Consider the following 17227-nt stretch of genomic DNA (forward strand, 5'->3'; position numbering starts at 1 on the left):
TCCCATCCGAGGGAATTAGATGTGGCCCTTGTGGCTAAAGGGATCAGGGGGTATGGAGAGAAGGCAGGTACAGGATACTGAGTTGGATGATCAGCCATGATCATATTGAATGGCGGTACGGGCTCGAAGGGCCGAATGGCCTATTCCTGCACCTATTTTCTATGTTTTTCTATCCCCAAACTAAACCACTCCCTCCTCTGTACCTAAACCACTCCGTCCGCCCCCCTCTGTTCCCCGAACCAACCCAAGGGTCTCGCCCCGAAACATCATGGGCGGAAATCCCGGGGGGGGGGAGGGGGTCGGGGACACATACGTCCCCCTCACCTTTTGTAATCCGGATTTTGATATTTGGTGAAAACAAAATCTATTAAAAATCTCCGCTTTCCGCGAGACCGCGTGGGCGGGACTTATGATCGAGGGCGCCGATTGGATGAGAGAGACGTTGGTCAGCAGGCCGTGGGATCTTCCACTGCCCCGCGGTCAAAGGCGATCGAGGCACCCGATGCTGGGCGATGGAAAATCCCGCGGCCGGTTTTAAGCCGCGCCGGGCGATGAAAGGCCCCTCTAACGGGCCGATTGAAGCCCCACGAATCACGATTGCCTGCGAGTCACCTTGCTCAACATCTAGGCGTCACAGTTAAATTGTCTTTAGAGTTGCAGTCGCTGTGATTTGTGTGGGCAAATTGTTTACACAAAACAAGGACCCGCGAGCTGTGGTGGAGTTAAGATATTTCATGTAGACACAAGGAACAGCAGATCCTGGTTTACAAATAAACAATGCTGGAGTACCTCAGCAGATCAGCCAGCATCTCTGGGGAATAAGGATAGGTTACGTTTCTGGGAAAGCATCCAGACTTGAATCTTTATCTAAGGTAGACAAAAATGCTGGAGAAACTCAGCAGGTGAGGCAGCATCTATGGAGAGAAGGAATAGACCCCCTCGCTCCATAGATGCTGCCTCACCTGCTGAGTGTCTCCAGCATTTTTGTCTACCATTAATTTTTCCAGCATCTGCAGTTCCTTCTTAAACATGAATCTTTATCTATTCATGTTTGGTTTATTTTTGGATACAGCGCAGAAACAGGCCCTTCAGCCCACCGAGTCTTCATCGACCAGCAATCCCCGAACATGGGCCTGTCCCACTGCATGCGACTGCATGCGGCAACGTGGTCGCTTGAGCCGTACGGCCTCGCGGGGCCGGTCCCACTTCGATTCCCGGAGTTGTGCGGAGCTGGTCCCGATATCGCGCGGGGCTCTGAAAAACTGACCGTGTTCAAAAATTCCGCGCGGCAACGGCCTGTTGGCCCGCAGCCGCCTCAACACCGTATGCACCGCCTCAACGGGCACACACAGCGTCTCGACACCGGACGCAGCATCTTGACGCCGTACATCACGTGCGAACTTCCCACGGACCTCGCTCGAACTTCACGTCACTCACTCGACCTCCGCGCAGCCCCCGCTTCCGGTTTGGTCGCGCTTGCCGCATACAGTCGCATGCTGGTGGAACAGGCCCTTAACACTATCCTGCACACACTAAGGACAGTTTACAATTTACTGAAGGCAATTAACCTACAAACCTGCACGTCTTTGGAGTGTGACAGGAAACCGAAGATCTCGGAGGGAACCCATGTAGGTCACGGGGAAAATGTACAAACTTGGTACAGACAGCACCCGTAGTCAGGATCGAACCTGGGTCTCTGGCCCTCTAATGGGCCTGTCCCACCTAGGTGACTTTTTAGGCAAGTGCAGGAGACTCTGCGCTCGTCACATGATCGCTGGTGGTCTCTGGTGAGTCTCCTTCATAGTCGTGAGGAGTTCCCGCATTCTGGGAACTAGTCGCGGCCTCAATATGGTCGCTGCAAATTGTTCAACATGTTGAACCATTTTCTGCGTCCAAAAATTGGTTGCCATGGTGAAAATCGCTAATCCTGTAGTCGTAGCTGCGGTTGTAATGGGGTCGCCATGTAGTCGAGATAGTTTTAGTGAATCGCCTTTGCTGACCAGTCATCTTCATTGATTCATTAGGGAAAAAAAACGTAAGCACGAGTTTTCAGAACCAAGGATAACCGACCGGTAAAGTTAAATGTCCCCCGGACTTCACAGCTGTGTATCTCTGGCTTATTAAAAGTTGTCTGGTTTCTTCAAAGTGTCTCCACTCCTTCTCTCCCCTTCTCCCCTTCCTCCCTCCCCCCTCCTCTAAAGGACTTACCGTACACTGTGCTAGCCGTCTTAACCTTCCCGTTCATCGCGGTGTGTGTCTGTATCACCTTGGCTTTGCACCGTGTGAATTTCAGACAGCGCTCCCCCCGCTTGCCCTGGCCCTTGCCTTTGCGATGCGATGTGTGCGTGTGTGAAGTGCGTGTGTGTGTGCGTGTGTGCGTGTATGTGTGTGTGTGCGTGCGTGCGTGCGTGTGTGTGTCCACTGTGCGTGCGTGCATGTCCTGTGTTTTTCAGGCGTGTGCCAGCAACTTGACAGTGTGTGTGCTGAAAAATCACCCAAGTGTGACAGGCCCATAAGGCAGCAACTCTACGCTGTGTGCCACTGTTACCGACCCACTGAGTGACTCCAGAACGTGTGTGTGTAGGTGCAATTCCACTCTGACAGTCGCCATGGAAGCTGTGATTATTCCTGGGTTTTCAGGCGAGTGCCGGCATGTTTTTGACAGTCAGGGATGGCAGTCTGCTGAAAAATCACCTAAGTGGGACAAACCCATAAGGCAGCAACTCTACAGCTGTGCTGCCACTGTTACCGACCCACTGAGTGACTCCAGAACGTTGTGTCTTTTTTTGCAATTTCATGTGTTGGTTTGGGAGTGACAGTGAAGCCACTGTCACTGTGATTATTTAGTGGTGTGCCTCAGGCAAAGGTGCTGGGCCCATTATTGTTTGCGGTTTATGTCGATGTTTTGGATGAGAATGTACAAGGGATGATTAGATGACACTGAAGTGGGTGGTATCATAGATAGTGAAGATGGTTATCAAAAATTACAACACAATCTTGATCAATTGGGCACAGTGGCGCAGCGTTAGAGTTGCTGCCTTGCACCGCTTGCAGCGCCAGGGACCTGGGTTCGATCCCGACTACAGGTGCTGTCTGTACGGAGTTTGTGCGTTCTCCCCGTGTTCTGCATGGGTTTTCTCCAAGATCTTCGGTTTCCATAATCTCCACGTTCCAAAGACGTAAGTTTGTAGGTTAATTGGCTTGGTATGAGTGTAAATTGTCCCTAGTGTGTGTTAATGTGCGGGGATCATTGGTCGGTGCGGACTCAGTGGGATGAAGGGCCTTATTCCGCATTGTATCTGAAAAATAAACTAAACTAAATAGGGCAAATGCGCTGAGCAATGGTTAAAGGAGTTCATGTTATTGGAGCTGAATTAGGCCATTCGGCCCAACAAGTCTACTCCACCATTCAATCATGGCTGATCCATTTTTCCCACTCAACCCCAAATCTCCTGCCGTCTCCCCATAACCCCTGCCTCCCTTACTAATTGAGAATTTGTTGATCTGCGCCTTAAAAATATCCATTGACCAAATATCCATTCATCCACCACGATCTGTGGCAATGAATTCCACAGATTCACCATCCTCTGGCTAAAGAAATTCCTCTGCATCTCCATTGTAAATGTACGTTTTTTTATTCTGAGGTTGTGTCCTTATGAGTTGATACATCCTCTCCACATCCACTCTATCCAGGCCTTTCACTGTTTGGTAAGTTTCAATGATGTCTCCCTTCATCCTTCTAAACTCTAGTGAGTGCAGGCCCAGTGACATCAAACGCTCATCATATGTTAACCCACTCATTCCTGGGATCATTCTCGTAAATCTCCTCTGGACCCCCTCCAAAACCAGCACATCCTTCCTCGGGTATGGGGCCAAAAACTGCTCATAATACTCCAAATGCAGCCTGACCTGTGTCTTATAAAGCCTCAGCATCTGTGTTTTTATATTCCAGTCCTCTTGAAATAAATGCTGGTGTTGCATTTGGTTTCCTTACTACTGATTTGACTTGCAAATTAACTTTCGAATCCTGTACCAGCACTCCCAAGTCTCTTTGCACCTCCGATTTCTGAATTATTACCACGGGGGTCTACTTTTGAGTCGGCGTCAGCGCTTTGTAGAGCCAATAAATCCTTCCCACGTGATTCTGCTTAACGATTGGGCCACCAATCCCAGAGAGGGGCATTGCCAAAATTCTGTCTCTTAAAATTCTGTGGGGAGTGGGTTGTGGGCTGTGGGGAGTGGGCTGGGGGTAAAATTTGCTGCCGTTACTGTTGGCAACGGTGTGGGCTTGAAGACTTCACAGGCAGGTCCCATTGTGATGTCATTGTTGGACTCAGCAGCCTATGTAAATGAGATGCCATTGCGATTGGTGGACTGTGAGATGGCATTGTGACATCATCACTGGAAGCTGCTGGAAGACTGTCTCTCTCAGAAGCCCTGATTCATTTCAAAGGATTAAAAAAAAACTTTAATCATCAATAACTTGTGAAATATAGCATCAAATCTGAAGGGGACCTGATTATGGTGTGGACGGGAAAGATGTGAGTAAGAATGTGGAAAAATGTCAGCACTACTGCATAGCGTTTTGACGAAGATACAAAAAAGCACATACACAGACATAGATGCATACACACAAACATACAAGATGAGAGTTTATATAAGTATACTAGACCAGGTATTCCCCAATGCACCCGTTTCCTACCCATAGCCCCCACTGGAGGCGTGGTCCTCCAACTCAAGCTGTTCCTGAACGTAAGATTCTATCACTCCCCTGCCTCCCTCAGCAGTGGGCTTTAAATAAATTCCAATTGCACTTCCCCTGCTTGTTGCAGTAGCAATTCGCCCTCCCCCTCCTGTGAGGTGAAATGTTCAGAGGGTTTAATCTTTTATTTATCTTGTTTATTATATTCTTTACAGTATACTATGTTTACATATTCTGTTGTGCTGCAGCAAGTAAGAATTCTATTGTTATATCTGGGACATACAACAATAAAACACTCTTGGCTTGATTATCTCAACGTTTAAGAAAAATGAGAAGATAGACACAAAAATCTGGAGTGACTCGGCGGGACAGGCAGCATCTCTGGATGCGTGACGTTTCGGGTCGAGACCGTTCTTCAGAATTAGACAGATACATGGATAGGACAGGTTTGGAGGGATATGGGCCAAATGCGGACATGAGGGACTAGTGTAGCTGGCATATGTTGGTCGGTGTGGGCAAGTTGGGCCACAGGGCCTGTTTCCACACATATCACTCTATGACTATGAAATGATCATTCTGTTGGGGTGTAATATGAGTGGAATATGAGGTGCTGTTCCTCCAGTTTGCGTGTGGCCTCACTCGCTGGGTTGAGTAACTTGCTTGTCGTTCTGTTGACAGGGCCAAGGAGAGCATGTACCACTCTCTGATGTACGCCACCATTTTGGAAATGCAAGCCATGATGACCTTTGAACACGATGACATCATCAGTGCTGGTCATACGATGAAAGAGGCGCAGGAGATTTGTCAAAGGTGAGGTGCGGTGAGGGAGGGGATGGGCGGGTTCTCTTGGCTTTGTGGATTATCTTGGCCATTGCTTTGCTTTCGGTTTGGCGATACAACAGCTGGCTTTGCGTGTGATAATATTAATGCGCCTTGATTTCCAGTTCCTGCGCGAAGAGTCAAGAGTGTTTTATTGCTGTGCGACTCAACCAGATTAATGAAACTTTTACTTGCAGCAGCATAGCAGAATATTTAAACACAATCCACTGTAAACAAGCCCAGTACCATCCCCTCTTCTCACATCAGACGCCACAACCCTGCTCAAACAGTATAATATAGAACGAGCTGCCAGGGGAGGTAGTTGGGGCAGGGACTATCCCAGCATTTAAGAAGCAGTTATAGCCCAGTCCCACGGTATGAGTTCATTCCAAGAGCTCTCCCGAGTTTGCCCTGATTCGAACTCGGAGATTTACGGTAATGGCCACTCGTCGGTACTCGGGGCTCTCGTGGACATTTTTCATCGTGTTGAAAACTCTTCACGAGTCTTCCCGTGCTTACCTGCCGTTAGCGAGTCTTCCTGAGTACCTGCCGTTAGCGCTAAGAGACGTCCCCGAGCTCCGACGTACCCGCTACGTTCATTCTCCGTGCTTACCACGAGTTTGATTTTTTTAAAACTTGGGAGAGCTCTTGGAATGAACTCGTACCGTGGGACAGGGCCTTTAAGCAGGTACATGGATAGGACAGATTTGGAGGGGTATGGACCAAATGCGGGCAGGTGGGTCTAGTGCAGCTGGGACATGTTGGCAAGTTGGGCGGGAGAGCCACTCTATGACTCTAATAAATGAAAAAAAAAAACATTCAGTCCATCAGCGATGCAAACTGCTATGTTCTAGGGAAAAAAGACACAAAGTACTGGAGTAACTCAGAGGGACAGGCAGCGTCCCTGGGGAACATGGATATATGAACATGAGCTCTAGGCCGTGTGGTGTGCTCGACCTGTCCCAAAGTCGGCGTGATGCCTGAATCGGCTGAGTTCCCCAGCACTTTATTGTAGAATCTGCCGTTCCTTGTTTCTACTGCATTCTAGCTTTCTGCTCAGCTCTGGCCCACCCCTTCGTCACTAGGCTTCCATAGCCAACTGTGCTGTGGGCAGTGGGAGATTATATGGAGGGGTGGCGTTGTGGGGAAGTGGGCAGTATTGGGGTAGAAGACATCATCAAACACCACTCCTCATTCAAGTTCATCCATTCATTCATTCCTGGGTCAAAGATTCTGGTGGTACAGTCCCACAGAGTTGCTGCCTCACAGCACTAGAGACCCGGGTTCAATCCTGACCTCTGATGCTGTCTGTGGGTGGAGTTTGCATGTTCTCCCTGTGACCGTGTGGGTTTCTTCCAGGTACTTCCACAAGCTTTCCTCCCCCACCCCAAAGACGTGCGGGCTCCAGTGCTGTTTTTTACGGTTCAAGGGAGCTTTAAGGGGCTGTCCCACTTGGGTGACCTAATCCACAAGTTCTGGTGAGTTGGCCCTTGACATACTCGCAGCATGGTCGACACGAGGTCCTAGGAGGTCTTTGTAACTCTCCTTCATGCTCGAGAGTGGTCCCCGCGTACTCGAGGCCTCAGCTAGGCCGAGACGTATTTTTCAACATGCTGAAAAATGCCCGCGAGTAAAAAAAGGTCGCCATGGAAAAAATCGATACTTTTATAGTCGTAGGTTTAGTCGAAGTAGGTCGTAGTAGGTCGACATGTTAGTCGTAGGTAATCGAGGGTAGTCGTAGATAGTCTTCAACATAGTTGAAGGAAGTCTTCAACATAGTTGAAGGAAGTCCTCAACATGCCATTTTTTTCAAACTCTCCTAAACTCTTCTAAACTCTGCAATTAGGTCGCCGCAGTGGGACAGCCCAGTGAGTTTATTTTCTTACAAGCAGTCCACTAAACGTTGCCATACCTAATTAGCACATCCCCGATTTGCAAAGTGTACAGAAATATTCCACCGAGACCGCTTGCAAGAGGCATCTGGTTGTGGCACCATTTTCTAAGTCCAGTCTGGCTTGTAAGTTAATCGTCCCTCTGTAAATGGCCCCTAGTGTGTAGGCAGTGGATGCAAAAGTTACAAAACATAGAACTAGTGTGAACAAGTGATCGATAGTCAATAGACAATAGACAATAGGTGTAGGAGTAGGCCATTCGGCCCTTCGAGCCAGCACTGCCGTTCAATGTGATCATGGCTGATCATCCCCAATCAGTACCCCGTTCCTGCCTTCTCTCCATATCCCCTGACTCCACTATTTTTAAGAGCCCTATCTAACTCTCTCTTGAAAGCATCCAGAGAACCTGCCTCCACTGCCCTCTGAGGCAGAGAATTCCACAGACTCACCACTCTTTGTGAGAAAATGTGTTTCCTCGTCTCCGTTCTAAATGGCTTACTCCTTACTCTTAAACTGTAGCCCCTGGTTCTGGACTCCCCCAACTCCCCCTGTAGGGATGCTGCACTCCCTACAGTTCATGACATGTATTTTAACTTTAATTGCTATTTATTTTGTAACGAAAACTGAATGGACACTGGTTGAGAAACGTCTTTTTGTTTCCTCTGAGTATGCGAATACTCAGGAAATGACAATAAAGATTTACAATTACAATTACAATTACATCGGGAACATGTTTCCTGCCGCTAGTGTGTCCAAGCCCTTAACAATTTTATATGTTTCAATGAGATCTCCTCTCATCCTTCTGAACTCCAGAGTGTACAAGCCCAGCTGCTCCATTCTCTCAGCATATGACAGTCCCGCCATCCCGGGAATTAACCTTGTAAACCTATGCTGCACTCCCTCAATAGCAAGAATGTCCTTCCTCAAACTAGGGGACCAAAACTGCACACAATACTCCAGGTGTGGTCTCACTAGGGCCCTGTACAACTGCAGAAGGACCTCTTTGCTCCTATATTCGATTCCTCTTGTTATAAAGACCAACATGCCATTCACTTTCTTCACTGCCTGCTGTACCTGCATGCTTACTTTCATAGACTGATGAACAAGGACCCCCAGATCCCGTTGTACATATAATATTCTGTCAATATGCTGCAGTTTGGTGTCAGTTCAAAGGGATCTCTGGCCAGTAGATCTGATATCATCAAAACCGTTGAGCCCCAAATCACTTTGGACAAGAAACCAGAAGCAAACATTGATCTTTTTAACATTTATAAGCTGTGATCATTGCAGACGCAGAAAATGAATCCAGAAGCTTTATTTTTGTTTTAGAAGGTCTCTTGTCCTTTGAAGTGTTTGTTAAGGAATTGTAGTCCATACCCATCAATTACTTTTAGGAAGAAATAGTTTGCCACCAGTAATTATGGGTCGATGCTTCTTTTTCACACAGAGAGAGGTGAATCTGTGGAATTCTCTGCCTCAGAGGGCGGTGGAGGCAGGTAACATGTTTCCGATGTTGGGGAAGTCCAGAACCAGGGGCCAGAGTTTAAGAATAAGGAGTAAGCCATTTAGAATGGGGACGAGGAAACACTTTTTCTCACAGAGAGTGGTGAGTGTGGGGAATTCTCTGCCTCAGAGGGTGGTGGAGGCCGGTTCTCTGGATGCTTTCAAGAGAGAGCTAGATAGGGCTCTTAAAAATAGCAGAGTCAGGGGATATGGGCAGAAGGCAGGAATGGGGTACTGATTGGGGATAATCAGCCATGATCACATTGAATGGCGGTGCTGGCTGGAAGGGCCGAATGGCCTACTCCTGCACCTATTATCTATTGTCTATTGGGGATGATCAGCCATGACCACATTGAATGGCAGTGCTGGCTCGAAGGGCCGAATGGCCGAATGGCCTACTCCTGCATCTATTGTCTATTGAAGTGTACTTGGATCTTATAACATAGTGCAAGATTCTCGGGATTATTTTTGTAAGTATAAGATTCTCAGCATTTAAAATGTCCTGGTGCATACAGATTCAGCCGGGTTGCTGTAGAGAAGGTGTATGCCCGCAAAGACAACAGTGTGATTGAAACCTCTGTGTCTTTTAGACTTGCATTTCATTTGTGAATACTTGGCAGCAGACACCATTTTGCGGTTCAATTTACAGCATCAGCAAGTTTGGTGTTCCAATTGGGCATGGGATGCAGTCAATCACCTTGTGGGTGGCCCTCTGCAGATTGACACTAGTTTGCAGGGGATAGATGCAAAAGTGAAGTAATGTGAGTGGTTAATCAATCGATGGTCAGCATGGATTCTGGGCTGAAGGGCCTGTGTCCATCTCTAAACTACACCAGTTCCATCATTGAATCCTATTCATTGGGGACAATTTACAGAAGCCAATTAATATATAAACCCCCTTGGAGTGTGGGAGGAAATCAGAGCAATCCACAGGATCACAGGGAGAACCTGCATCTCTGTGCAGACGGTACCCATAGTTGGGATCGAACCTGGGTCTCGGGCGCTGTAAGGCAGCAACTCCACCCGCAACGCCACTGTGCCAACCTGAGCTGGGAAAGAGGCCTTCTACCCATGAACACTGTGTCGGGGTTGTGAATCTTGTAGAACAAGGGAGGCCACTTTGCCCTGTGGTGGAATCCTTGGGTTATTCTGGCATGCAGCCCATTGAGCACTGGCTAACTGATTGAACAAGCAAAAACAGACACAAAAAAGCTGGAGTAACTCAGCGGGTCAGGCAGCAATTCTGGAGAAAAGGAATGGGTGACACGATACAGTTCACCGGGGCTCTTTCCCCGCACTGCTCCACTTTGTTTCCACCTTTAGGGGTTTCCCCATGTTAGTGACTGCTCCTTTTGCAGCTGGGGCAGAGAGCCTTCCTCTTGACTTCTCTGGTTCTTGAGCTGCATCTCCTCTGTTTCTGAACCAAACGCCAATGGGAATTCTTCCTCCCCGTCTCGACACTGTGTGATCTTCAACACTTGCGCCAAATCTTCTTTGTCTTCTTCACTCGATCCTCTCTGGTTAATCCGCTTGTCATCTTCTTTAATCTTCACCACCGCCAAGGTCAGTGTCCCCATACATTGGCTCCCACCTACATGTGCTGCTGGTGAGAAGGCTTCCTGGTTAAAAATCGCCCGAACGGCACTCTACCCCTAATAGACCGTTTGTTTCCAATAGGTTTCGAAAGAAGTCCACTGTTGTCGGTTCCCTCTCGAGTCTGGTGAACAAATCATCTGGTGACCACTTCACTGAAGGTTCGTGTATTGATGCGCTGTGCGGGGAATGTGAATGTGTAATTTCATTGTTTGTTTGTTTGGAGAAAACAGGCCCTTCGGCCCACCGAGTCCACACTCACCAACGATCCCCCATACACCAGCACTATCTTACACACACTCGGGACCATTTGCATTTATACCAAGCCAATTCACCAACAAACCTGTACGTCTTTGGAGTTTTCGGAGGAAACCGAAGATCTTGGAGAAAACCCGCGCAGGTCGCTGGTAGAACGTACAAACTCTGTACATACTGCACCAGTAGTCGGGATCAACCCCGGGTCTCTGGCGTGCGAGCATTGTAAGGCGGCAACTCTACTGCTGCGCCACCGTGCCGAATTGGATGAATGATTCTGTCATTCACAGACGTTTACAAGGACTTGGATTAGTTTATCCTCTTCAGGATTTGAGTATAGGAGCAGGGAGGTTCTACTGCAGTTGTACAGGGTCTTGGTGAGACCACACCTGGAGTATTGCGTACAGTTTTGGTCTCCTAATCTGAGGAAAGACATTCTTGCCATAGAGGGAGTACAGAAGAGGTTCGCCAGACTGATTCCTGGGAAGTCCGGACTTTCATATGAAGAAAGACTGGATAGACTCGGCTTGTACTCGCTAGAATTTAGAAGATTGAGGGGGGATCTTATAGAAACTTACAAAATTCTTAAGGGGTTGGACAGGCTAGATGCAGGAAGATTGTTCCCGATGTTGGGGAAGTCCAGAACAAGGGGTCACAGTTTAAGGATAAGGGAGAAATCTTTTAGGACCGAGATGAGGAAAACATTTTCCACACAGAGAGTGGTGAATCTGTGGAATTCTCTGCCACAGAAGATAGTTGAGGCCACAGTTCATTGGCTATATTTAAGAGGGAGTTAGATGTGGCCCTTGTGGCTAAAGGGATCGGGGGGTATGGAGAGAAGGCAGGGGTGGGATACTGAGTTGGATGATCAGCCATGATCATATTGAATGGCGGTGCAGGCTCGAAGGGCCGAATGGCCTACACCTATTTTCTATGTTTCTATGTAGTGAAACAACCCAACACCCTTCACTGCCGCATTGTCGAACAAAGTTTGGCAGCGCATCTCCGCAGTCATATTGGGACAAGTGAACAACAGCTTGGACAGAGAGGTAGATTTCAAAAGAGGGAAGTGGTTTAATGAAGGCAGTCCAGAGCTTGGGATCAGGGTAGCAGAAGGCAAAGGTGTCAGGCAAGGTAGCAGAAGGCAAGAGACGCCAGTACATGCAATGGGCTAGAAGTGGGGGAGCACAGACTGTCCGGCCTGCTCATGCTGAGTACTTCTTGTTGCTTAACCACTCGCAGCACCACTGGCAGCCCGACCGACCACTCTCAGACTAACTGACTTCTGACTGACTGACCCTAATTCTAATCCTAACTCTAGCTCAACATTTGTTATTTATCATTTTTATTTACACAGTTCACATCATAACGTTACGAAGATAATTCAATTGTAAAAAAAAAACTATCAGCAAAGTTAGCATCACCTTTATTCCTTCAAAACCTTGCTATTGTTTTGATGTAATGAGGAGGCAGCCATGATCCTCGCTTCCTAGCGACCATGAAACAAAATGGTGGATTGGTCAATTAGCCTCCGTCCTCAATGTCAAATGTGCTTTGATAGGACAATTACCACTCGGAAAATTGGAGGTTTTCCTCATATTTTAAAAATATGTGCAGGTTTTTTCTTCTTGACGAGTTTCGTAATATTTCTATAATATTTTTACACAATATATGTTAAAAATTCAGGTAGTTCTGTGAGTTGGGTCACGAAGTTGAACGAAAAAGCTCCTCGGCCCACAGCCTATATGGAATTTTATTTGTCACCGAGGTAGAGTGAAATTCTCACTTCAGTTCAGTACAAGTATCACTATCCATCAGCACTTAGATACACCTTAGATCAGTATCTCAGATACAGTACAAGTGTGCAGCAGTAGTACACTGAGACAGTCTACAGAGTCGCCATTTCCAAGTCCCAGTTGTAAGTGTAGGGATCTTGACCTGACTGTGAAGGCCCGTTGTCATGGCTACGGTGCAGGGTCGGCCTGGCCAAGCGTAGCCGTGGTGTCCTCCTCCATCACCGCGTGCGGTCCACGTGCTCGGCCTCTTGGAGCGGAGCCCGGTCCAGCCGAGCCCCAGTCTGCTGCAGGGCCTCCAGTGGCCACTCCCCCGTCGAGGCCCTGCACTCCCTCCCGCAGCCCGTCTGCTCACCGGCACTCCCACCCACTCCCTCCGCTCTGGTCCACGGGGGCCGGGCTCGGTGGGATCCCTCTCTGGGTCAGGCCTGATTTTTTACTTTAGTTTAGAGATACAGCGCGGAAACACCAAGTCCACGCCGACCAGTGATCCCCGCACATTAACACTATCCTACACGCACTAGGGACCATTTACACATTCACCAAGCCAATTAACCTACAAATCTACCTGCACGTCTTTGGAATGTGTGAGGGAACCGAAGTTCTCAGATAAAACCCACGTGGTCAAACTCCGTACAGACAGCACCCCTAGTCAGGATTGAACCCAGGTCCCCGGCGCTGTAAGGCAGCAACTCTATCGCTGCACCACCGTGGCCCCCCTCATTTAATTTTGTTTTTTGTGTACTTACCTGCAATGCACATTCATTCACGCAGCTAGCTAGCTACCTTGGCATGAACTTCTACCCATGCGTGTGAAGCAATGTGCCAAACTTCCTTCTCATCTCTTGCTCGCCTTTCCCCAAACAGTCAATCACCTCATAGAGACACAAAATAATGGAGTAACTCAGTGGGTTGGCCCTCAGCACATTGCCCCTTGTGTGTAGGGAGTGGATGAGAAAGTGGGATAACAAAACTAGTGTGATGGATGGCCTGCCTGGACTCGATGGGCTGAAGGGCCTGTTTCCATGCTGTATCCTCTAATCAACGAATCAATTAATTATATTGGTGATGATGGAATCTAGAGGGAGAAGATGTAAATGTGGGAATAATTGGTAGCAGGTCACATTAGTGGGGAATGTGATCGCTGTGAGTCTTCATGGGGTGAACAAGGCCATGTAGATGATCAATCTCTCTGTCTCTCCAGCTCCGTTTTCTCCTCCATGATTGTCTAACGCCTACTGGTTTGATCAGTCTGTAGAAGGATGAGAGGGGATCTCATAGAAACATATAAGATTGTTAAGGGCTTGGACACGCTAGAGGCAGGAAACATGTTCCCGATGTTGGGGGAGTCCAGAACCAGGGGCCACACAGTTTAAGAATAAGGAGTAAGCCATTTAGAACGGAGAAAGACTTTTTCTCACAGAGAGTTGTGAGTCTGTGGAATTCTGTGCCTCAGAGGGCGGTGGAGACTGGTTCTCTGGATGCTTTCAAGAGAGAGCAAGATAGGGTTCTTAAAAATAGCAGAGTCAGGGGATATGGGGAGATGGCAGGAACGTGGTACTGATTGGGGATAATCAGCCATGATCACATTGAATGGCGGTGCTGGCTCGAAGGGCCGAATGACCTACTCCTGCACCTATGGTCTATTGTCTATATTCCTTCAAAACCTTGCTATTGTTTTGATGTAATTAGGAGGCAGCCATGATCCCAGGGTCCTCGCTGCCTAGCGACCATGAAACAAAGCGCGGGATTGGTCAATTGGCGTCCGACCTCAATGTTAAACGTACATTGATTGGACAATTACTTGTCCAATTTAGCAATGGAAGCTGGCAGTTTGACTAGGCATCTTGTCTCTGTTCAACACACCCTTCTGTGGCCTGGTGGCAATTATTTGAGTGGTAATGCTCCTGTGGAACAGCTTTAGACTTTAGAGATACAGCGCGGAAACAGGCCCTTCGGGATATTGCGGGATATAAAAAGCCCAAAATGAACTACTCGCTATAGATAACGTGATATATAGGGTTATATATATGCCCCATTTAATGTAAAAATAAGGTACATACCTTTAATTGTTTGCTTTATAAAACCCTGGGGCTGCGAGATGTTGCGGAATCAGAGAGTAATTTTAAACTATTATAACTATATTATCGAGGCCTATAAAACTAATAATACCTTTTGCGACCGGGTCTTGCAGCGATTTTTCGTTAATGATTTACTAGGCTGAACATCTGCGATTAGTACAGCCTAGTAAAAATTGCGTTTTAAACCCGCCCCCTCCAAACAGCGCCAAAATCGCGGACCTGGCTGTGGGCAGATTCCCAATGGCGATTCAGGTAGGTTTTGTAACATACCTACAGACAGCACCCGCATAGTCAGGATTGAACCCGGATCACTGGCGCTGTTAAGCAGCAACTCTACCGCTGCGCAATCCGGCCGCCTATTGGTGCTACATAACACAAGACTTTCTTTGACTGATCAATTGATCGATTTATAATATAAATGCAGCAGAAAAGGTTAATAACGTGACATTGAGGGGCGACCTGATAGATGTAAAATAAAAATGATGTGATGCATAAATAAGGTGGAATGTCAGAATCTTTTCCCAGGGTAGAAATAGCAAAGACTAAGAGGGCACAGCTTTAAGGTGAGAGGGGCAAAGTTTAAAGATGTGCGTGGTAGGTTTTTTTTTACAGAGGGTGGTGGGTGCTGGAACGTGCTGCCTGGGTTGGTCGTGGAGGCAGATACGATAGTGGTGTTTAAGAGGCTTTTGGATAGTTATGCAGGGAATGGAGGGATATGGATCACATATGGGTAGAGAAGATTAGTATAGGAAGAAACTGCAGTTGCTGGTTTGTAGACAATAGACAATAGGTGCAGGAGTAGGCCATTCGGCCCTTCGAGCCAATTCAATGGGCTGATCATCACCAATCAGTACCCCGTTCCTGCCTTCTCCCAATATCCCCTGACTCCGCCATCTTTAAGAGCCCTATCTAGCTCTCTTGAAAGTATCTAGAGAACACCGCCCTCTGACGCAGAGAATCCCACAGACTCACAACTCTCTGTGTGAAAAAGATTTACACTGACGATAGACACAAAATGCTGGAATAACTCAGCGGGACAGGCAGCACCTGTAAGTTTAACTTGGCATCATGTTCGGTATAGACAATGTGGGCCGAAGGCTTAGCTTTCATTGCAAAAGGATTTGAGTATAGGAGCAGGGAGGTTCTACTGCAGTTGTACAGGGTCTTGGTGAGACCACACCTGGAGTATTGCGTACAGTTTTGGTCTCGAAATCTGAGGAAGGACATTATTGCCATATAGGGAGTGCAGAGAAGGTTCACCAGACTGATTCCTGGGATGTCAGGACTGTCTTATGAAGAAAGACTGGATAGACTTGGTTTATACTCTCTAGAATTTAGGAAATTGAGAGGGGATCTTATAGAAACTTACAAAATTCTTAAGGGGTTGGACAGGCTAGATGCAGGAAGATTGTTCCCGATGTTAGGGAAGTCCAGGACAAGGGGTCACAGCTTAAGGATAAGGGGGAAATCCTTTAAAACCGAGATGAGAAGAACTTTTTTTTCACACAGAGAATGGTGAATCTCTGGAACTCTCTGCCACAGAGGGTAGTTGAGGCCAGTTCATTGGCTATATTTAAGAGGGAGTTAGATGTGGCCCTTGTGGCTAAGGAGATCAGGGGGTATGGAGAGAAGGCAGGTACGGGATACTGAGTTGGATGATCAGCCATGATCACATTGAATGGCGGTGCAGGCTCGAAGGGCCGAATGGCCTCTACTCCTGCACCTAATTTCTATGTTTCTATGTTTCTATGTTTGTTGTGCTGTGTTGTGTTCTACATTGGCTGCCCTGGTTTGTTTTGCAGAGGAGATCCATGCAGAGGTGTGTTACGCAGAGTGTTTGCTGCAGAGAGCTGCCCTAACGTTCCTACAGGTAGGTGTGAACAGCCATTCGCAGACAAGCAGCGGGATTGTGCACTGAATTATCGCCAAGATTCTCCCTGGTCACCCTGCTAAAAGGCCTACCCTATTCTTAAACTATGATCCCTGGTTCTGGACTCCCCCAACATCAGGAACATTTTTCCTGCCTGTCCAATCCTGTAATCATTTTATGTTTCTATAAGATCCTCTCTCATCCTTCTAAATTCCAGCCCAGTCGATCCGTTCTTTCATTATTTGTCAGTCCCGCCATGGAATATGTCCATTGCACACACACTAATGATGAATTCACTTGTAAAGTGCTTAATAAGCTCTTTGGTCACTTTGACTGTGCTGAGCTTGTGAGAAGAGGTTTTAAAAATACAGATTTTGTACATACTAGCCGTATGAGTCCGCAGATATTTCGTAGCAGCTCACAATGCCAGCAGTAGGTACTCGGGCATCAGGTAAGTCGGGACGTTTTTTCCAGCATGTTGAAAAATGAGCACGAGTAAAAAAAAGTAGTCCCGAGTTCCCACGGCTGGATATTACCGTAATTCTCTGAGTTTGAATCAAGGGGAAAACTCAGGAGAATTCATTAGTAACTCAGGAAAGTATGACAGGCCCTTTACTGTAAAGGGTGACACAGTGGCATAGCTGGTCGAGCTTCTGCCTCACGGCGACACTCCTTAATCCTGGGTTGTCTGTGTGGAGTTTGCATGTTCTCTCCGTGAA

General features: G+C 47.5%; 1 protein-coding gene across 1 annotated transcript in view; it reads left to right on the forward strand.

The window, feature by feature from the left end:
- LOC129714462 (tetratricopeptide repeat protein 39A-like) overlaps positions 1–17227 on the forward strand; it is a 113268-nt gene that overhangs the window by 49142 nt on the left and 46899 nt on the right. The window contains 3 exon segments of the mRNA XM_055664067.1: positions 5381–5512; positions 10594–10670; positions 16441–16508. Coding sequence (XP_055520042.1) covers positions 5381–5512; positions 10594–10670; positions 16441–16508 — 277 coding nt within the window.

This window comes from Leucoraja erinacea, chromosome 39 (assembly GCF_028641065.1).
Source record: "Leucoraja erinacea ecotype New England chromosome 39, Leri_hhj_1, whole genome shotgun sequence".
NCBI lineage: Eukaryota > Metazoa > Chordata > Chondrichthyes > Rajiformes > Rajidae > Leucoraja > Leucoraja erinaceus.